The sequence below is a fragment of the Oncorhynchus clarkii genome, chromosome 3, assembly GCF_045791955.1.
Source record: "Oncorhynchus clarkii lewisi isolate Uvic-CL-2024 chromosome 3, UVic_Ocla_1.0, whole genome shotgun sequence".
Lineage (NCBI taxonomy): Eukaryota > Metazoa > Chordata > Actinopteri > Salmoniformes > Salmonidae > Oncorhynchus > Oncorhynchus clarkii.
Window position 1 is genome coordinate 56,296,660 of NC_092149.1, and position 23,147 is coordinate 56,319,806.

General features: G+C 40.9%; 1 protein-coding gene across 1 annotated transcript in view; it reads right to left on the reverse strand.

Moving 5' to 3' along the window:
- Positions 1-23,147, reverse strand: part of LOC139399443 (glypican-6-like) — a 110,309-nt gene that overhangs the window by 24,004 nt on the left and 63,158 nt on the right. Inside the window, exons 5-6 of the mRNA XM_071144853.1 lie at positions 17,078-17,208; positions 11,290-11,436 (exon numbers count right to left, since the gene is read on the reverse strand). Coding sequence (XP_071000954.1) covers positions 11,290-11,436; positions 17,078-17,208 — 278 coding nt within the window. The remainder of the gene's footprint in view (positions 1-11,289; positions 11,437-17,077; positions 17,209-23,147) is intronic.

Sequence of the window (23,147 nt, forward strand, 5' to 3'; positions counted from 1 at the left end):
GTGTTGCTTGTGGTTGTGGTGTGTGTGCATGTGTGTCTGGTGATGGAAGGGAATGTGTTATTTGGTGACTCTCATGTGAGAGCCAAACTGTCTATTTGTGCCATGGCTGTACCGCTGTACACATCTGCAAGCAGAGCAGAGTGATATCGTGACATCTTCAGGAATAGAAATGGCTTCCTTCCGTTTAGAACTAAACACAGCTGTGAAAAAGCCTGGTGCCATGCCATCTTTACCATCCTTCTGCTGTCTGACAGTACATTGTTTCACAATATCAACTATTTGTGGATAGAAAGTGCTAATTCAAGAACTGAAATAGAATAAAACACCACATGACTGATCCTTGGATTACAAGGTGAGATGCAGTTCCTTTAGAAAGTATTCAGACCCCTTGACTTTTTCCACATTTTGTTACATTTCAGCCTTATTCTAAAATGGATTAAATAAAACAACACACAATACCCCATAATGACAAAGCAAAAACAGTTTATTTTATTTTTGCAAATGCATTAAAAATAATAAACAGAAATACCTTATTTACAAAATTATTCAGACCCTTTGCTATGAGACCAGAAATTTAACTCAGGTGCATCCTGTTTCCATTGATCATCCTTGAGATGTTTCTACAACTTGACTGGAGTCCACCTGTGGTAAATTCCATTGATTGGACATGATTTGGAAAGCCACACACCTGTCTATATAAGGTCCCACAGTTGACAGTGCATATCAAAGCAAAAATCAAGCCGTGAAGTCAAAGGAATTGTCCGTAGAGCTCCGAGACAGGATTGTGACAAGGCACAGATCTGGGGTAGGGTACCAAAAAATGTCTGCAGCATTGAAGGTCCCCAAGAACACAGTGACCTCCATCATTCTTAAATGAAAGAAGTTTGGAACCACCAAGACTCTCGCTGGTTGCCTGGCCAAACTGAGCAATCGGGAAGAAGGGCTTTGGTCAGGGAGGTGACCAAGAACAGTGATGGTCACTCTGCCAGAGCTCTAGAGTTCCTCTGTGGAGATGGGAAAAACTTCCAGAAGGACAACCATCACTGCAGCACTCCACCAAACAGGCCTTCATGGTAAAGTAGCAAGACTGAAGCCACTCCTCAGTAAAATGACAGCCCGCTTGGAGTTTGCCAAAAGGCACCTAAAGACTCCCAGACCATGAGGAACAAGATTCTCTGGTCTGATGAAACCAAGATCGAACTGGCCTGAATGCTAAGTGTCACCTCTGGAGGAAACCTGACACCATCTGACACCATCCCTTAAGCATGGTGGTAGCATCATGCGGTGGGGATGTTTTTCAGCTGCAGGGACTGGGAGACAAAGATGAAAGGAGCAAAGTTTATTTTATTTTATTTATTTAAGCAGGCAAGTCAGTTAAGAACAAATTCTTATTTACAATGACAGCCTAGGAACAGTGGGTTCAGGGGCCTGTTCAGGGGCAGAACGACAGATTTGTACCTTGTGCTGGGGGGTTTGAACTTGCAACCTTCCGGTTACTAGTCCAATGCTCTAACCACTAGGCTACCCTGCCGCCCCAAAGTACAGAGAGATCCTTGATGATAACCTGTTCCAGAGCTCTCAGGACCTCAGACTGGGGTGAAGGTTCACCTTCCAACAGGACAACGACCCTAAGCACACAGCCAAGACAACGCAGGAATGGCTTCGGGACAAGTCTCTGAATGTCCTTCAGTGGCCCAGCCAGACTTGAACCCGATCGAACAACTCTGGAGAGACCTGAAAATAGCTGTGCAGCAACGCTTCTCATCCAACCTGACAAAGCTTGACAGGATCTGCAGAGAAGAATGTGAGGAACTCCCCATATACAGGTGTGTCAAGCTTGTAGCGCCATACCCAAGAAGAATCGAGGCTGTAATCGCTTCCAAAGATGCTTCAACAAAGTACTGAGTAAAGGGTCTGAATACTTATGTAAATGTAATATTTCAGTTTTTTATTTGTAATAAATTTGCAAAACTGTCAAAACCAATTTTTGCTTCGTCATTCTGGGGTATTGTGTGTAGATTTAATGAGGAGAAGAAAAAAAACATTTAATCAATTTTAAAACAAGGCTGTAACGTAACAAAATGTGGAAAAAGTCAAGATGTCTGCATACCTTCCCATACCTACCTTCATCAAATATCTGGCAGTATTATAGAATGTGTGACGTCTATTTCTGGACTAATTCTACAAAGAGAGAGTAGAGCCTAGTATCTCCTCAGTGAGATATCCTGTGATGGAGGCATGATAATAGAGGCATTTGCTAACTTGTCATCCGTTTGTTCATCCTCATTTCCCTTGAAACCGCCTGGCAAATGATTTAGCATACAAGTAGCTCTGGAGACCGTGGAGTCGAAGAAAACACTAAACCGCTTGTATCAAACCCATTGTGATTCGGAACATTCTGAATGTAGTCTCGGGTGGTTATCCAAGATTGCTGGCATTTGCTGAATTTGTCAGGCTACCATTTTCAACCATTACATTTGTATGCTTGAGTACCACCCTTTGTTCAGAGATTCCTAAATACACTGTCAAATCATAGGACTATCCATCTTTACACTGTTTATTTTTATGTGGTTTTGGGGGAAACTAACAATTATGTTAGAATCTGTGGAATCTACATAATAGCATGGCTGGAATGGATAAATGCAACCACTATGAGAATGGATATGTGGATAGACCTACTTACTTTCATTAAGCCGTATCTAAAACGAGAATGTTTCAGAGGCTTAAAGTGACTCTGCATTGCAGCTGGTTTATGTATGGGTCAATACTTTGAAAAAGGATAGAATGAAGGGTTCCAGGCCGCAGTATGACCCAGGCCACCACACCGGCATTTCACATTTGTTCCCATGCGCATGGCTGCAAGTCACAAGGGATCTGTGCAATATTGTTTCGCTTGCATGAGAGACTTCTTTCTATAAGACCCAATTCTACGAGACCTAAATCTATGATGCTCCAGAGAGAAATAGGTAAATATTATATATATTATGAAACATATTATACATCTAAGATAGACTATGAATAACTGTAATTACAAATATAACAGGCAGCGTAGAAACTACTGAGATGGAGCATGAGACCAAATTCAAAGGGAAGCATACAAGAGAAGCTGCAACAGACTGTTGTTGTGTTCCAAGATGATGCTCATCTAGCTAATGAAGATAGACTGTAGCTTGGTTTCTATGGCACTGCTCTGGAGTTATCCAATTTCCTTTACTGCACATTAGGCGCCACATCCATGCACAGCTAGAGGACTTCAGTCTCCCAAAAGCAATCAATGAGGCCAGCACAATTCATTTACAGCCACACAACTGAATTAGGGCTGGCGAGCGCATGGATTTGCAAGTACATGGAAATGGACATCAGCCTATCGAGTTACCAAAATACAAAGCAAAGAGTATAATTACACAGAAATAATCCACCGAATGGAGTTAACCAACCTCTTGCAACATCCACGTTCAGTTGTGCAACGATTTATGCTGACGCCGAAGCAATAGTTTGCTAAATCCATGTTGTCTCACGTACAGTATACATTTCCAACTAAAAGGTTGTAAATGGCAACTAAACATTATTTTAAAATTCAATAAAATAACTTTTTTGCTTTCTGTTTTTTCCTGTGATTGAAAAATGACCTTGGAATACATTTCATGACAAGGACGCCCCAGGAGAAGACAATGAATAAAACAACTTATACTAAATGGCACATTAAAGGCCTGCCCTATCATCAAACACCAGCCGTTAAAGGCCCTCTCTGCCTGACACTCTGTGGTGCCTTCATCTCCCTTAGGACGTTCAAAGATCCATTCCTCTCACAGGGCTGTGATGGCGGATGGTGACAGGATGTCAGGAAATTAAGCAGTCATGGCTCATGGAGCCTGGAGGTGGACCGGCTCTTCAGGGCTTCCCCATAAGCACTGCAACACAGCCAGACAACAACAGACACTTCCTGAGTTCCTGCCATCCCTGGCTCAGCTTGCATCCTTTGACTAGCTAATTCACCGCTGAAGTCAGACACTAACTCCAAATCAAAGGACTCCTTAGCTTTGGAAACATGCAACATCACTGGGAGTGTCACTGATAATTCTGATGTTATGGAAGTTAAAGGAAGACAGTGAGTGGGACGACAAAACAGCGGAAGTGAAAGAGGAGGCCTCCCACTGGGTATCAGACACCTCTGACGGTGAATAAACAGATGGGAACAGTGACATTGATAACTGCTGCAGCTGTGGGGACTGCAGGTACTGTATGAGAGACCACAGGATCCGGGTTAATAACTGTCAGTTACCTGGCAGAAGGCTGCTTCAATGAGGAAAATACATGTTTAAGGTATCTGGATGAGCAGACACCCCCACAATCCCAAGCCTAATGCAAACTGCAGTAACCTACTGCCTTAGAGATAGCGGTTCATAAATGAATTTAGGGCTATCACATTTATCATGGCCGCTTCTGGATGGATATTTCACTTGTCTGACTATTGATGGTTAAAGTTAAAGAATGATAAGGTTACACTGGGCCAATATGTCTGCACTCTCTGTTTCCCCAAAGCCTTTAACTTACAAGACATTATATCTTTACCGTTTTTACGTTGCTTATTAAAGCATATACAGAGCATTCGGAAAGCATTCAGACCCATTGACGTTTTCCACATTTTGTTACGTTACAGCCTTATTCTTTGACTAATGTATACATTAAAAAAAATTAAAATAAGGTATTTCTGTTTTTAATTTTTTTTTTATACATTTGCAAACATTTCTAAAAACTTATTTTTGATATGTCATCATTTGGGTATTGTGTGTAGAGTGATGAGGGGGAAAAAATATTTAATAAATATAGAATAAGGCTGTAACGTAACTAAATGTGGAAAAAGTCAAAGGGTCTGAATACTTGCACTGTAACTCACAACTATATAACCTATAACTCACAGATCATTGAAAACATTCTGATAGACAAAATTATAATCCCTTCTCTGTGGCCAGTGTGATTAAGACAGTCCAGCTTCCCATTACATCCTAATGATGGGCTTTGCACAAATAAATGCACACCAGTGTGTCTGTTTAAAGTAACTGCCCAGTGTTTCCAGATTTCTATTAAATATGGCCTGTAATTATTTACAATATAACTGAAATAGTTTTCCTTCCAAAAAATGATAATTAATTACAGTTGACGTTGGAAGTTTACGTACACCTTAGCCAAATACATTTAAACTCAGTTTTTCACAATTCCTGACAATTAATCTTAGTAAATATTCCATGTTTTAGGTCAGTTAGGATCACCACTTTATTTTAAGAATGTGAAATGTCAGAATAATAGTAGAGAGAATGATTTATTTCAGCTTTTCTTTTTTTCATCACATTCCCAGTGGGTCAGAAGTTTACATACACTCAATTAGCATTTGGTAGCATTGCCTTTAAATTGTATAACGTGGGTCTAATGTTTCGGATAGCCTTCCACAAGCGTCCCTCAATAAGTTGGGTGAATTTTGGCCCATTCCTCCTGACAGAGCTGCTGTAACTGAGTCAGGTTTGTAGGCCTCCTTGCTCACACACACTTTTTCAGTTCTGCCCACAAATTTTCTATAGGATTGAGGTCAGGGCTTCGTGATGGTCACTCCACATTGTTGTCCTTAAGCCATTTTGCCACAACTTTGGAAGTATGCTTGGGGTCATTGTCCATTTAGAAGACCCATTTGCAACCAAGCTTTAACTTCCTGACTGATGTCTTGAGATGTTGCTTCAATATATCCAGATAATTTCCCTGATGATGCCATCTATTTTGTGAAGTACACTAGTCAGTCCTGCAGCAAAGCACCCCCACAACATGATGCTGCCACCCCCTTGCTTCACGGTTGGCATGGTGTTCTTCGACTTGCAAGCATCCCCCTTTTTCCTCCAAACATAACGATGGTCATTATGGACAAACAGTTCCATTTTTGTTTCATCAGAACATAGGATATTTCTCCAAAAGTACAATCTTTGTCCCCATGTGCAGTTGCAAACTGTAGTCTGGCTTTTTTATGACGGTTTTGGAGCAGTGGCTTCTTCCTTGCTGAGCGGCCTTTCAGGTTATGTCGATATAGGACTCATTTTACTGTGGATATAGGTCCTTTGTACCTGTTTCCTCCAGCATCTTCACAAGGTCCTTTGCTGTTGTTCTGGGATTGATTTGTACTTTTTGCACCAAAGTACATTCATCTCTAGGAGACAGAATGCGTCTCCTTCCTGAGCGGCATGATGTCTGCGTAGTCCCATGGTGTTTATACTTGCGTGCTATTGTTTGTACAGATGAACGTGGTACCTTCAGGCATTTGGAAATTGCTCCCAAGGATGAACCAGACGTGTGGAGGTCTACAATTGTTTTCTGAGGTCTTGGCTGATTTCTTTTTATTGTCCCATGATGTCAAGCAAAGAGGCACTGATTTCGAAGGTAGGCCTTGAAATACATCCACAGGTACACCTCCAATTGACTCAAATGATGTCAATTAGCTTATCAGAAGCTTCTAAAGCCATGATATCATTTTCTGGAATTTTCCAAGCTGTTTAAAGGCAAAGTCAACTTAGTGTATGTAAACTTCTGACCCACTGGAATTGTGATTTTATCCCTCTGCAAACAATTGTTGGAAAAATGACTTGTGTCATGCACAAAGTAGATGTCCTAACCGACTTGCCGAAACTATAGTTTGTTAACAAGATATTTGTGGAGGGGTTGAAAAACGAGTTTTAATGACTCCAACCTAAGTGTGGGACTCCAACCTAAGTGTATGCAAACTTCTGACTTCAACTGTATGTTAAAAAGCATCTTTTCTCTGTTGAAATACCGTAGGTGTACCCCAACAATAGAAAGATTTGGGCGTATACCGGTTATTAAAAATATGAATGCAAGTAAACCGCTGATTGGCAAGCTCATCCTACTTTAGACCGCTGATTGGCCAGCTCATCCTTCTCAGGGAGATGACATCATGTTCTATGAGGAAATACAGTGCCTTGCGAAAGTATTTGGCCCCCTTGAACTTTGCGACCTTGTGCCACATTTCAGGCTTCAAACATAAATATATAAAACTGTATTTTTTTGTGAAGAATCAACAACAAGTGGGACACAATCATGAAGTGGAACGACATTTATTGGATATTTCAAACTTTTTTAACAAATCACAAACTGAAAAATTGGGCGTGCAAAATTATTCAGCCCCCTTAAGTTAATACTTTGTAGCGCCACCTTTTGCTGCGATTACAGCTGTAAGTCGCTTGGGGTATGTCTCTATCAGTTTTGCACATCGAGAGACTGACATTTTTTCCCATTCCTCCTTGCAAAACAGCTCGAGCTCAGTGAGGTTGGATGGAGAGCATTTGTGAACAGCAGTTTTCAGTTCTTTCCACAGATTCTCGATTGGATTCAGGTCTGGACTTTGACTTGGCCATTCTAACACCTGGATATGTTTATTTTTGAACCATTCCATTGTAGATTTTGCTTTATGTTTTGGATCATTGTCTTGTTGGAAGACAAATCTCCGTCCCAGTCTCAGGTCTTTTGCAGACTCCATCAGGTTTTCTTCCAGAATGGTCCTGTATTTGGCTCCATCCATCTTCCCATCAATTTTAACCATCTTCCCTGTCCCTGCTGAAGAAAAGCAGGCCCAAACCATGATGCTGCCACCACCATGTTTGACAGTGGGGATGGTGTGTTCAGGGTGATGAGCTGTGTTGCTTTTACGCCAAACATAACGTCTTGCATTGTTGTCAAAAAGTTCAATTTTGGTTTCATCTGACCAGAGCACCTTCTTCCACATGTTTGGTGTGTCTCCCAGGTGGCTTGTGGCAAACTTTAAACAACACTTTTTATGGATATCTTTAAGAAATGGCTTTCTTCTTGCCACTCTTCCATAAAGGTCAGATTTGTGCAATATACGACTGATTGTTGTCCTATGGACAGAGTCTCCCACCTCAGCTGTAGATCTCTGCAGTTCATCCAGAGTGATCATGGGCCTCTTAGCTGCATCTCTGATCAGTCTTCTCCTTGTATGAGCTGAAAGTTTAGAGGGACAGCCAGGTCTTGATAGATTTGCAGTGGTCTGATACTCCTTCCATTTCAATATTATCGCTTGCACAGTGCTCCTTGGGATGTTTAAAGCTTGGGAAATATTTTTGTATCCAAATCCGGCTTTAAACTTCTTCACAACAGTATCTCGGACCTGCCTGGTGTGTTCCTTGTTCTTCATGATGCTCTCTGCGCTTTTAACGGACCTCTGAGACTATCACAGTGCAGGTGCATTTATACGGAGACTTGATTACACACAGGTGGATTGTATTTATCATCATTAGTCATTTAGGTCAACATTGGATCATTCAGAGATCCTCACTGAACTTCTGGAGAGAGTTTGCTGCACTGAAAGTAAAGGGGCTGAATAATTTTGCACGCCCAATTTTTCCGTTTTTGATTTGTTAAAAAAGTTTGAAATATCCAATAAATGTCGTTCCACTTCATGATTGTGTCCCACTTGTTGTTGATTCTTTACAAAAAAATACAGTTTTATATCTTTATGTTTGAAGCCTGAAATGTGGCAAAAGGTCGCAAAGTTCAAGGGGGCCGAATACTTTCGCAAGGCACTGTAGCCAAGCAATTCTTAAACTGTCTGTTTGAGATACAAGTTTAAGGTGGGGTTTTGGAACAATATTTTCTCCAATTTATGCTTTCGCCACAAGTACGATTATAGGATGAGTCAACAACATTTCTTGGATATGAGTTAACTTTTTAAAGTGAGACTTTCATTGGGCAGTTACTTTAACATCCTGCCTCTCGCCACCACCACTACTACAGTTCACAGCTTTATTATTGAAAGAACTCTATGGTATCATGAAACTGAGAGAGCACGGCTGTCTCTAGAAAGCTACTGTACTCTAGCAACTTTTTATGGAGCCAGTAGAAACCGACTGTGAACCAGCCAGCACAGCAGAGAACTAGACACCCCCTGACTACAGTGCACATGGATCCTCATAATGGAGACCCTCATCAGGTGTCCTTGTCTAGCCGTCAGATGTCCATAATCAACCTCTGTCACTCAACTCAACATCTAGAGGGAATCTCCAAGCGGGCTAATTGCCCAGTTATTCATGAGGCAGTCTGGAGGCCTCATTTCACTCTGTCTGCCATTTGAGCAACCGCCCAGACACCACCACCACCAACCACCACCCCTCTCAGAGTTCTCCTCTGCCAAGCTCTGATGGAGTAGGTCACCTGGTTATTGCCTGTGCTCCTCCAGGAGTTGACTCCATTAGCTAAGGCAATGTGAGGTCTCTGATGTGTCTGTATAGATATAGTGGGTAAGGGAGGAAAAACATGGACCGGCCTCTAGGGAAGAGTCCTCACTACCTGAAGGAACCGCAGCTCCTTCAACTCCCTCGTCTACAGCACCGGTCTTGGTGGTACACCTGACTACTAATACAATGTTTAACAGCCAATATTGTTACAGAAGACCATAAAACACTGAGGCCATGATCAAGGTCTCAACAGCTCCACAAATACATTGCTTTGTAAATCAAACACAGACTACACTGTAATAACATAAAAAGGTTATTTGAAAGTTGACTCTTTTGGGAGTAGTATCTGAGACAGTGGCTGAGATGGAATATATATCAGGTTTACCGTTGGGCTTTGGATGTCACTGTACTTGTTTACAACAGTAGTTGCCAGGTAATATACAACCATACCTCGTCTATGGAAACTATGAGTCTGTAATTCTTTTTATTTAGTGACAAAACATTAGGGAGCATGGCATAGGAGACAAGATGTGACAAAAGGGCCCAACACAAAATGATTTAGGTTAAGAGTAGAATTCATAAAGCTTACACTGTGTTGCATTGTACTCCAGACAGTCCTCTGGTAAAGCAGCATAGCAATGGGAAAGAGAAGCATTTTAATTAAATAAAGTGAGACAGTGGAGGAGGAGAGGGAGGTACACAAAGACATTACATCCAAATGCATACATCCAAAGACATCAGAGTCCTTCAAAAAGAGCTAAGAGGAGGAACAAAGTTAAGGGAAATCATAATTACTATTCATTAATGAAATTGATGGAAGAAAATGTATATTTTCTTATAATGGGATTCTGGCTTTAGCCCGAAGCCATGCAGAACATTATTTTCTCAATCCATTTAAGGATATTATTTTACTGAGTTACAAAACAATGTGTTGACTTTCAATTGAGTCCATAATTAAAATAGTGCAGTCCCAATGAAAAGAAGGTACTGTATGTGGTTGAATATTATAAAGGTGTAGGAATTTAACATGATCAGCAGGAAATGCAAACGCATAGTGTATTCAAAGTTTAAAAAGGCTTCTAAAGTTTGTAATTTCCTTTAAAAAATGTCAGAGTTGATTTTCCCTAACAAAAAATGTGTCAACCCCTACAAAAATGTCCATTAATTATAATCCACCTAATAATTCACATTTCCTGTTGCTGCAGGATTATTTTTCTGCTGTGAGAAACTGGTCAAATAAGATCCTACATCTGTACATCAAACAAACAAAAATTGAATATATTCAAAATTAAGCGTTTGAGGATTATTGAGAGAAACATATTTAACATTGGATTTTGGTCTCATACAAAAAATTACCTTGCATGATAGTGACATACTTTTCAAATTGGTCACTTTGACAAGCCTTAAATCCTGGCTCTCACATTACCATCTGCATATATATATATACATACATATATATATATATATATATGAGAGAGAGAGAGAGAGAGAGAGAGAGAGAGAACTGTGGTAAGGATAATCCATGATGAGAAATGTCCCTCACCTGAATTGGACTGTCAGCTATATGTTGACCTCTACCCTTAGCAAAACATCAAGTTAGGTGTCACTGTCAAGGTTGTATGAGATGAAAATCGGAAAAACAAGATCTAATGAAACAAAACAAAGCTAATCTGATCGAAAGCAAAGGTTTACTTTATACAGCAAACACCTGACTTTGTCAATCTCACAAATTCCATTAATCTTTTCTGTCTTATTTGTGAGGTACACATAGACAGGAAGGGCACAGGATGCTGCACACTTCTCTTTGCCCTCCAGGGTAAAGCTGATGATTTGTTAACAAACATGGATCGATAAAGAGAGAGTGAGTGAGGCCTGAACGGAAGACGAGCACAAATAATTAATTTCCGGCTCCGGGGGCCCTACCATGGCAAATCACCAGCTTTAATAAACAGTGTCAAGGCAGAAAGACAAATGATGTTTACTCTGAAGCAGTGGTCCTGTGGGCTGTGAGTGGGCTGTGTGTGTCTCTGCTTTTCCTTACCAGTCTGTCCAGGCTGGTGCCAGCTGCAGTGGTGGGCCGCTCCTCTGGGCTGTAGGGCCTGAAGCGGGCGTTGAACACATCCGAGACGCCCCGGGTAGACCTGCCGCCCATTCCTGAGGGCTTTGGTTGGCCGCAGCCTTGAAAAATCTGCAATTACACAGAGAAGGACATCCAACTGTTGGATTGCAAGAGGAGCTAGAATTACTTGGGATGTGGAAAAGAGGGAAAACACAATGTTTTGTTAAGGCCTTGTGGATCCTACAGCCCCCATATTGCCAACATGACAGTGCTCAAAGTCACATTGATCTAACCAGAGCCGACAGGTTTTTCAACTGGTGCAAGACCAGCCATATATAATATCATGGAGTTAACTTTTTAATGGATTATGGGCAATTCACCACATATACTTTAAAGATAAACAAAGCTGCATCTGCATCGTGAGAAAGCCAACAGAGCATTTAGCCTTGAACGAGAGCAAGCACCCAACATGCGTAGGCTGAAGAATCTCTTCACAACCACTTCAGTTTTTTTTGCAATGACTACAATTTTGTGGGCAAGTAAAATGCAGTAAAACACTGGAAACACATTAACTACTGTTAGTTGAACTAAGATTATCTGACCATAGGGAAACATGTAATTCAAATACAAAGACCTAAAATTGGATATAATTAGAATGGGTAGCAATGCACACCTAAAACATGATCCAGTTGGTTTTCAAATATAAACTGTACGTGACAGAATACAGATGTGCAATCCTGCCCTTGTTCTCTACTCCCACATTAAGTCTGTAATGCCATAAACTTTTAATTAGTGTGTTAATGGACTCTACCCAGCAAACCGGGAACATTTCCAGAACATTTTCTAAGATTCCCATTAAGTTCCAAAAACTGTTTTTGATAACGAAATAATTTTCTTAAATGTATAAATTTAAAAAAAAAACGAAATATCCTTTGAATGTTCTAGCGTTCACTAAAAGGTTGTGCACAATATCTGTAACAACCACCACAGAACATTCCTCAAAAGTTCCAACTCAGGAGGCGTGCAGACCATCCACCGCTTCCAAGTATATCACTCGCTAATGTTCAATCTCTGAATAATAATGTAGACGAGCTCAGGGCGAGGATCTCCTTCCAGAAAGACATCAGGGATTGTAACATACTCTGTTTCACGGAAATATGGCTCTCTAGGGATATACTGTCGCCGTCCATACAGCCATCTGGGTTCTCAGTACATAGCGCAGACAGGAATAGAGAACTCTCCAGGAAGAAGAAAGGCGGGGGTGTATGTTTCATGATTAAACACTCATGGAGTGACAGAAACTCAAGTCCTTTTGTTCACCCAACCTAGAATACCTCACAATCAAATGCCAACGGTATTATAGTCACAGCCGTGTATGTTCCCCCTCAAGCTGATACGACGAAGGACCTCAAATAACTACACTGGACTTTATGCAAACTGGAAACCACATATCCTGAGGCCGCATTTATTGTAGTTTGGGGTTTTTAACAAAGCAAATATGAAGAAAACACTACCGAAGTTCTACCAACACATTGACTGTAATACTTGCGCTGGTAAAACATTGGATCACTGCTACTCAACTTTTCTAAAAGTCTAAGGCCCTTCCCCTGCCCTCCCTTTGACAAATCTGATCATGATTCCATTTTGCTCCTCACTTCTTATAGGCAGAAACTCAAACAGGAAGTACCAGTGCTAAGGTTTATTCAACGCTGGACTGACCAATCGCAATCCATGTTCCAAGATTGTTTTGATCACGCAGACTGGGATAGGTTCCGAGTAGCTTCTGAGAATAAAATTGACGAATACAGGGATACGGTGACCTAGTTCATCAGGAAGTGTATAGGAGATGTTCTACCCACTGTGGCTAATAAAACCTACCCAAACCAGAAACTGTGGATAGATGGCAGCATTCGCGCAAAACTGAAAGCGCAAACCACCGCAACCATAGCAAGGTGACTGGGAATATGGTTGAATGCAAACAGTGTAGTTATTCCCTCCGTAAGACAATCAAACAGGCAAAATGTCAGTATAGAGACAAAGTGGAGTCGCAATTCAATGGCTCAGACACGAGACGTATGTGGCAGGATCTACAGACAATCACGGAGGAAAAACCAGCCACGTCCCGGACACCGGCGTCTTGCTTCCGGACAAACTAAACACCTTCTTCGGCCCGCTACCTAGGACTGTGGGTTCTCGTTCTCCACGGCCAACGTGAGTAAGACATTTAAACGTGTTAACCCTCGCAAGGCTACCGGCCCAGACGGCATCCCTAGACGCGTACTCAGAGCATGCGCAGACCAGCTGGCTGGAGTGTTTACGGACATATTCAATCTCTCCCTATCCCTATCCCAATCCCCACTTACTTCAAGATGTCCACCATTGTTCCTGTACTCAAGAAAGCAAAGGTAACTGAACTAAATTATTATCGCCCCATATCAGTGCTTTGAGAGCCTAGTTAAGGATCATATCACCTCTACCTTACCTTACCTGACACCCTAGATCCACTTCAATTTGCTTACCACCCCAATAAAACCACAGACGATGCAATTGCCATCACACTGTACACTGCCCTATCCCATCTAGATAAGAGGAATACCTATGTAAGAATGCTGTTCATTGACTATAGCTCAGCATTCAGCACCATAGTACCCACCAAGCTCATCATTAAGCTAGGGGCCCTGGGTCTGAACCCCGCCCTGTGCAGCTGGGTCCTGGAGGAGCCGCCCCAAGGTGGTGAAGGTAGGAAACAACACCTCCACTTTGCTGAACCTCAACACAGGGGCCCCACAAGGGTGCGTGCTCAGCCCCCTCCTGTACTCCCTGTTCACCCATGACTGCGTGGCCATGCACGCCTCCAACTCAATCATCTTCTGTGCCCATATGAATAACCCCTATGATGTAACTGGAATGATGAGATAGATGTTCTTCTTCTATGTTTTTGTTTTATTATATCACTGCCATTCTGTGTTCAATCTTGTCTAGCCATCTTGGGTCAAGAGGACCACAATGGAAATAAGTCCCAGACTTTATTGTGTGATTTTATTCATGTGTATGTATGGCTGTAAAGTTGTATATGTGCTTGTTTTTAAAAATGGTTGAATTAATAAACTAAACTAAAATCAAGTTATCCTAAGGCCATCATACTGTTAAATAGCCATCACTAGCCTGCTTCCACCCAGTTACGCAACCATGCATCTTAGAGGCTACTGCCCTATATACATAGATTTGGAATCATTGGCCACTTTAATAATGGAACACTAGTCACTTTAATCATGTTTAAATAATGTTTACATACTGCTTTACTCATCTCGTATGTATATACTGTATTCTATTCTACTGTATTGTAGTCAATGCCACTCCAACATTGCTCAAAACATTGCTTAATTCCAATCTTTAACTTTTAGATACTACTGCACTGTTGGAGTTAGGGACACAAGCATTTCGCTTCACCCACAATAACATCTGCTAAACAAGTGTACATGACCAATATAATTTGATTTGATGATTTGAAGTTCTCATTAAGTTTCCCGGTAATGTAAGAAAAATAAAAAATAAACATGTATTTAACCTTCATTTAACTAGGCAAGTCTGTTAAGAACAAATTCTTATTTACAATGACGGCCTACACCGGCCAAACCCAGACGACACTGGGCCAATTGTGTGCCACCCTATGGGACTCCCAATCACGGCCAGATGTGATACAGCCTGGATTCGAACCAGGTGACACCTTTTGCTCTGAAATGCAGTGCCTTAGACTGCTGTGCCACTTGGGAGCAGTAATAAGACAATGTACCAGTAATGCAGACCAAAATTGGTTCTATGAAAGTGCCCAGAACATTTGTTAAGTTGTGGCAAATGTTCTAATAACATAAAAACTGTCCAGTCGTGCTGATGATTATACAATGTTTGTATAAAACATTCACCTGATGTTTGAATAACTGGTACATTGTGTTATTACATTACCTGGAAACCTAATGATAACTTTTGGGCAATCCAGTCAGAAATGCAGAATTTAGACTAACTGTAATGAATCAAACATTGTCTAAAAATGTATTGTTAAACTTTAAAAAACACACCCGATATAATTCCTACTTTGAGACGCCTGATATGCCCCCCCCGTCTTATTTTTCATGATCTGAAAAGCAAAACTGATCCTAGATCATCACTCATAGTCTTGTAAATAGTGGCCCAGAGGATGTATTTCTCTGGGTTAGTTATGTCTAAGAAGGATAAACAGGAAGCATGGAATTCATTATTGACCATACTGCCAAGGTTAAATACTGAAATAAATATGTAAGAGAGCTTCCCTGGTGGCGTAGAGAATAAAAGACCTGGCTTGGGATCCAAGTATTGCAGTTTCCAAGTACTCCACATGTGCAGATTGAAAACATATGAAGTGTAAGAAATATGGTAGGTGTTTGTATGATTAAATGCTCTTCAAATGTCCTATGAATGAAATGAAAATGCCATATGTCACCTACAATACAGTCCTCAAATGAGAATTGGCATTAAATCTGCAGAGAAACCTAATGGGGATGTATTCCAATCTGCTATAAGGAGCTACAGATTTGCATGCTGAGAATGTTTTGGTAATATTAGGTCAAACTTAAATATTGCATTTTCTAAATGTTGTTGAAATGGAATATTATGTTAAACCTAAAACAAATATGCTATGAAAGTCATACAAAATTACTTATTTGGAAATTGTGGAACATTGTGCAACATTGTGGGAATGTTCTGTGCAACCTATGCAAATATCACAATAATATTATTGCAAAATACCCAGACAACTCCAATACTTTAAATGGTGTGGGACATTTAAATAACTTGGACCAGGTGTTCTTCTTACAACATTATAGGAATGTCCTGTGCAACCTAACTTAAAACATTGTATGAATGTCATCACAACTGAGCATATTTTGTGTTTTGGTAATGTACGTGTCTCTTGTAATGTTCCCGCACTGTTCCCACAATCTAATTATGTAAATGTTCTGGTAACCTTTAAGTAGTACACAGCGTTGTACGAGATCTTCAGTGTCTTGGCAATTTCTCGCATGGAATAGCCTTCATTTCTCAGAACAAGAATAGACTGACTTGTTTCAGGAGAAAGTTCTTTGTTCCTGGCCATTTTGAGCCTGTAATCAAACCCACAAAGGCTAATGCTTCAGATACTCAACTAGTCTAAAGAAGGCCAGTTTTATTGCTTCTTTAATCAGGACAACAGTTGTCAGCTGTGCTAACATAATTGCAAAAGGGTTTTCTAATGATCAATTAGCCTTTTAAAATTATAAACTTGAATTAGCTAACACAACATGCCATTGGAACACAGGAGTGATAGTTGCTGACAATGGGCATCTGTACACCTACGTAGATATTCCATTAAAAAATCAGTCGTTTCCAGCTACAATAGTCATTTACAACATTAACAGTGACTACACTGTATTTCGGATCAATTTGATGTTATTTTAATGGACAGAAAATGTGCTTTTCTTTCAAAAACAAGGACATTTCTAAGTGACCCCAAACTTTTGAACGGTAGTGTATCTCATTCTGGGAATTCTTTGGAGAACAGATTAAATGTGTTCTTGGAACATTCTTGCAACATCAGGCAAATGTTTTACACAGTCATCAGCACGACCGGACAGTTTTTCTGTTATGAGAACTTTTTCCTAACAAATGCTCTCGGGGCTTTCACAGAAACAATTTTGATTTTCTGGGAAGACACCTTGTTGGGTTCTGGGAATCAGTTTGACTAATTTGGTTGACATACCCTGTAGGAGACTTGGACACTGTTATCTTGCATATTCATGATGGCCTCCGAAATTTTGACATCAATGGGTTCCATGACAGACTCGATGTTGAAGGGTCCCTCCAGCCTCTGTGCCACCAGCAACATGGCATCTGTCGAGAGAGAGAGACAGAGTGAGAGACAGAGTGAGAGCGAGAGCGTGCGAGAGATTGAACACGCGCGTGCGAGAGAGAGAGCGAGAGAGGAATTTAGCCACAATGACTGCCAAAGGCTTGAGTTGGAAGACTTATGTGTCCAGAGAAAGCAGATTATCTTCCATTTGCATTCAATGCTTTGCCTTGGTTATCACTAAGACAATTAATGTGTCACTTCAGCAAAATGTATTTGTATATTTATGCAACATACAAAACACCTTTATAATTTGCTATTTGTCAATATTCATCATTAACTGTCACACTTGTCTAAGAAAGAAGCAGCATCTCATCACAGCGTCTCATCATAACAAATTGTTATACTGTATGTGTTTGGCACTTGAAATAAATTACCGCATCCAATCACAGCAATACATAATTATATATCATGAATGCTTCTGGGGGTATATTCAATTTCTATGTAGATCAACTCAATAGATTCAATATAAATGGAGTTATACGAAATAAAAAGAAAAGTGATGATGAGTCGTTGATTTAATAGAATTTCTCAAAGCGAAGCACATTGAGGTCTTATTTACTTTCGCTCCGGGCACGGATCCTATAAGGTCACCACCTCATTAATATCACTGTGTAGACTAAAACCATACGGCAATGTCTGAACCGTATATGATTATCACAACACTGCATTTACTTACAGCATTTTAATCACCCCACACTGGTCTGGAATTATAATAATATCATATGATCCTTGAACCAAAGAGATCAATGATGTCCAATTCAGAAGAAGTATTGTCACACATACAGTATCACACTGTCTTTCTTAGTAATTATACTGTATAAGAACATTTCCTGATTCTCATTGCGGTCTTAGCCCTCCGGAGTTGCCCTTTACAAAACCATGAGCTAATTGTTATTGTCATGGAACAGAGCTGCTGTGCTCTATCTTGGGGGGATATCCATGTTACTGTGGGACTGGGACTGTCTGTCTCTCTGTGTAATGACAGTTTGGAGTGGGAGTGGAGATCCACAGGCATATGGGGACCTGGCCAGCTAGCAGCCCCAAAGGGGAACACTGCTCTAGGGCTCTTGTAGAACTTCTCAGTCATGCCCAGGCAGTCTCAGCCAGTAGACCTCCCAGGACAGGACCTCACCACCCACACACTGTCATAATTACTCTGTCATTACCTATCTACTGAATTAAGTAATAATTTAATTTAGGGAATGGAAAACCATTGACCACAAGTCATAAATTGATATGCATTACCATGATGTTTTTCCCAGGCGTGTAACCTTCCCAACATCACAGGTCATTTGTTGTTAAAATACATAAAAAATTGGTTCTATGATGCGGCTTTGTGTTGTAATACAAATCCTTTGGCTTGCTGCCACAGTCTCCTCTTCATCATTCAATAAGCTGTTTTTGAGAACATTTGTTGATTACCATGCTCAAATGGCAGAACTACAATAGACTGTAATCATAACAAGATTAACAATTTGTTGACGCATTATTTTCCATAAACATTGAAATGACTGGTTTGGAAATCATTGCTTACTTGTATAAAATTATGTAAAAAGGGAAGCTTTGATGATTTCTTTGGATTTCAAATAAGTTATAATCGTGAAACTCCCAGTCTCCCATAACTACTTTAGATGTTTGCAGAATGAGGCCACAGTGGTCTTTGGGGACCTGCTATCACTAATGGTAAGGAGAAGAGCTGGCTGGGCAACGTTACCTCAGTCATCTCTGGTGCCATTTCCTTTCCAATTATGTCTGGTCGGCCCTTTGAAGAGCACTTGTGTTTGTTTACACTGGGGCGGCAGATAGCCTGTGATGCTTGGTTAGAAATCCATCAGCACACTGGCTAAGGTCAGGGGTCAGGGACTAACTAGGTTCCTTTTGGTTTCCTAGCTGCAGTCTGTGAAGTATCCACAAGTAAAATGAAGTTCACTGTATATTTTCATAGGATGTGGATCCGGATGTCGTAAGGCAATGACACGTTACATTCAAAGAACGCATGTCAACAAAGCTTTACGTACACACATTGCTAAATCTAACAATGTCAGTATCCAAGCTAATAATGTAAATGTAATCTGAATGCATGCAGCAGGCCTCAGGTATGATGTAGAGAAAAATAAAGGTCACACACTCTAATTCAAATGTTCAAAAAGTGACAATCCAGGTCAGAGCAGCCAGTGGCGAGCTCCTCCACAGATCTCCCATGCAGAGAGTGAATGGAGTTGCCTTCAGCAGCACAAGGAAGATGGCAATCTTTCCCAGCCATGTGGAGTTAAGATATGTTTATCAGATGGGCACTACAAACACAGGGAGCCCAGGATGCAACGCCTCATCCCACACAATCCCCAAAGAGAGAGAGAAAGAGAGAGAGAGAGAGAGAGAGAGAGAGAGAGAGAGAGAGAGAGAGAGAGAGAGAGAGAGAGAATGAGAGAGAGAGACTGGTGTAGGGTATACTGCTAGCAAGGAGCCAAGACAGTGATGCTGATTGGGTCAAGTCAGGGCAGGGCAGGACAGGGCAGTCAAATTGCAGTTAGCCACAGTGCTGCGTCTCTGAGGAGAAGGAGGCACGCGGTAGCGCTCTCTACCTACATGGAGAATTAATGAGTCTCATTTATGAGGAGAGCACAGAGTCTGGTCCACTGTGACTGGGCTGCTACTCCTGCGTGCCAAGCTCAGCTCTCCCTGCTTCACTTTTGTAGTGTGGAGATAGGCCACCGGCCAACAGGATGAAATCTGGTTATCATCACCACACAGCCATGAAAATAGCGCCCATCTTGTCCTATTTTGAGACAGGAGGCCAAAAATGATGATGAGGGAGCTGTTAGCGACAGTAGTTTCTTCCAACATGAACACACTAAAGGAAAGACAGTATTTTCCTGAAATTGAATTATATAAACATAGAATTTTTTAGAGGCATGTTCATTTATTTGAATTGAACACTCTATTACAGTAAATTGTAATACAACCACACAAAAAGGAAAACCCTGTCCTACAGACAATCTCCTATTTTCAGCTATCGAAATTGTTGCCCCTAAAATAGAGGCTATCTGCTAGAAAAGCTCCAGCAGACAAGGACAAATAAGGAAAGTGAAAAGGCCCATGTATGGCTCTTTACCTCTGAAGAGATCCCTGAGATGAAAAATGGCTCTCATGTAATTTGGATTCTGTAAAGCATAGCTCATCTGTGGTTCACTCAGCCAACTAATGGTGTTATATGACACCGTAGAAAAAAATGGGCAGGGGAAAGCATATTGTTCCTTGGTCACAATTTGTCCTGATAAAAAAGTCCTTGAGCACACATACGAGCGCGTGCACGTGGTGTGCCTGTACGCACACACGCACACACACACACAGACACCAGAGAGAAACAGATGAGACTATCCACAGCTCTTTTGAAATATTCATAGCAATGATACACATAAAAAAAGACCTTCCAAGATTGGCTGAGTTAAATCTTTTTCTATCAAGCCATAAAAGCTTTGCGCACATGGTAATTGCCTTTCCAAACACCCATTTATTTCCTAAAAGCTCTCTATTCATTCACAGAGTTTTCAAATGGCCACACCACACCAGATAGTAGCACATTCCTGATACCAATGTTCTGTGGAGACTTGTTATTTTGTTCTTTCTAGCTGTGCAGAAACACAAAACAACAGACACTTGATTTTCTGTCTGATTCATAGATCAGACAGGCTATTTGACTTGAAATGCATACACATAGAGTTAAATCAAATGTAACATGCAAGAAGGTAGTTGTTGCTGGTTTGAATGTATGTCTGGAGGAGATTTAAATGCGCACATCTGATCGCGTGAACCCAAACGCTGACGCCACCGGCACTTCTATCATGTTCAGGTCTACAACTGGAGGTCTGACACAGGTTGCCTTTAATCTCGGGATAACACTGGGGAAATAGACTTGTTTTAAAACCCACCCATGGATATTTAATTGACAGATAAAACGATCTGCATAAGAAGACGTCCTCCCCAGTCGAACGACGAAAATAAGGCCCCTCGCGACGAGCAGTAATCCTATGAGTCTCATGAGGATATGGATCGGAGAGACAACTCTTGCACACTATTCAAAGACTGTTGAAGTGCATTGAAAGTATACCATTGGAACTTTTGAAATAGCGCCACTTGTAAAGTAGGATCAAATTCCCTGGGGTTTGAGCATAAATGTATCGAGCAATTAGGCATAATTTATGACAATTGTGTTTTATCTGATAATAGACAAATAGAAGGAAACGATGACATAGGTAGAAACTGATTATATCCTTTGAGCTGCACTACTATTCTGATGTAGTTCTTCAAAGCAAAAAAAAACTTGAGTCCTGGCATGCATCCTGTTTGGACAGAAACTATTGGAATTAAAGCCGATTATCTAGCATTTCCACTTGCTTATTAAACCTACATGAGTGTTCATTGCCTTCAGCAACACAGAATAGCAACCTATACTGAATTTACGTACTAAACAGGAATATAAATGCAAGTGTTAATCAGATTTGTCTTCATATCCTACATGCAATTATCAGTTGTAACTGTATAATAGCTCATAATAAACATGTATTTTTAGCTATAGAAAACCTACGTTCTCAGGAGCACCAGTGATTTGCTAGTCCTAATGAAAGTCTGCAGCAGAACCCAATAGCAAGCCATTCTCCAACGGATCCCGTTACTAATGGGGTGAGGGATGTCATGGGGATTGTCTTTGAACCGAGCATCTGTCCAATGATCTCTAATGCAGGCTGACAGGGGTGTTTCAACGATTTTGTCCACAAATATGTAGAGGAAATCCTTGCTTCCAGTCGACATCAATTTTCTCCTCGTAAAACCACATATTTGAGAAGTTGGTAACACATGGTTACCACAAAACCCAAACATGATCTGGACAAAGTATCACCTGCTGAACCGCTCTGAAATCAGAATAGGAATGGATGTGACGACGCAATGAAAATGATGTATTTTCCCTGCAATGACTCCAGCAGTCATTATGACACCCATTTCTCTCTATATTCGGCAACTCTTTTACAAATCTTGTTCAAAATTATGGTGAAAAAGTAATTCCATTCAGGTGAATTATGATTATGTCTGAGCAACAGGTTCACAACCACTGTTTTCACACACTGCTGCCTTACTTCATCGAGAAAACACACGAAACAAATGCTTTCTTGCTGCGATGTCTGACTTCAATCTGGCGACAGATTAGGTAAAGACATTATTTCACAGGCTCTACCTACAGTACATCAGGAATGTATTCTTAATGTGTTTGGGTTTGTGTTCTAGCAAGGCAGGGCTCATTAAAGAAGCAATTTCTTCTAACAGCTTTGACTATCCAACCCTCACCTTTCCCCACAGCTAGGGACATTAATGGATTCCAGGATTCTATCAACTGTGGTCACATATCACAAAGGGTATAAGATTACTTATTTGTATTTGCTTAACCCCGTGTCCCTGTGTGGTGGAAGTGGCCACAAAGATTAGTCCGAGAGCAAACAACCATTATAAACCCATTTATCCATTCCAGTGGTGGGGTGAAATAGCACTGGGAGACCATGCTAAATCGCCCCCTGCTCAGAGGTCTGCATGCATCACCAGGAGGGGAAAGTTCAGACCTCACTGATTTAGCTATAGGCAGAGAGGAAAACTAAAACAATCTAATGGAATGGAATAGATGGTTTTATACTTAAGGTTGGTTCCGTTGCTACTTCGCATCACAAAGGGATAAAATACAATTTCAGGGCAAGGAAACTGATGTTGACAGTCAGATGAGCTATCAAAATGAATCTTCATATTCAATGAATTCTTCGGTTTCCTCAGCAGTGGGTGGTAAGAGTCTCTACACCTACATGATGCTGTCTAAATCACAGCTCTCGAATGAGACCTCATGGCACCTGGCCTGGGTCTACTGCTGAAGATACGTGGT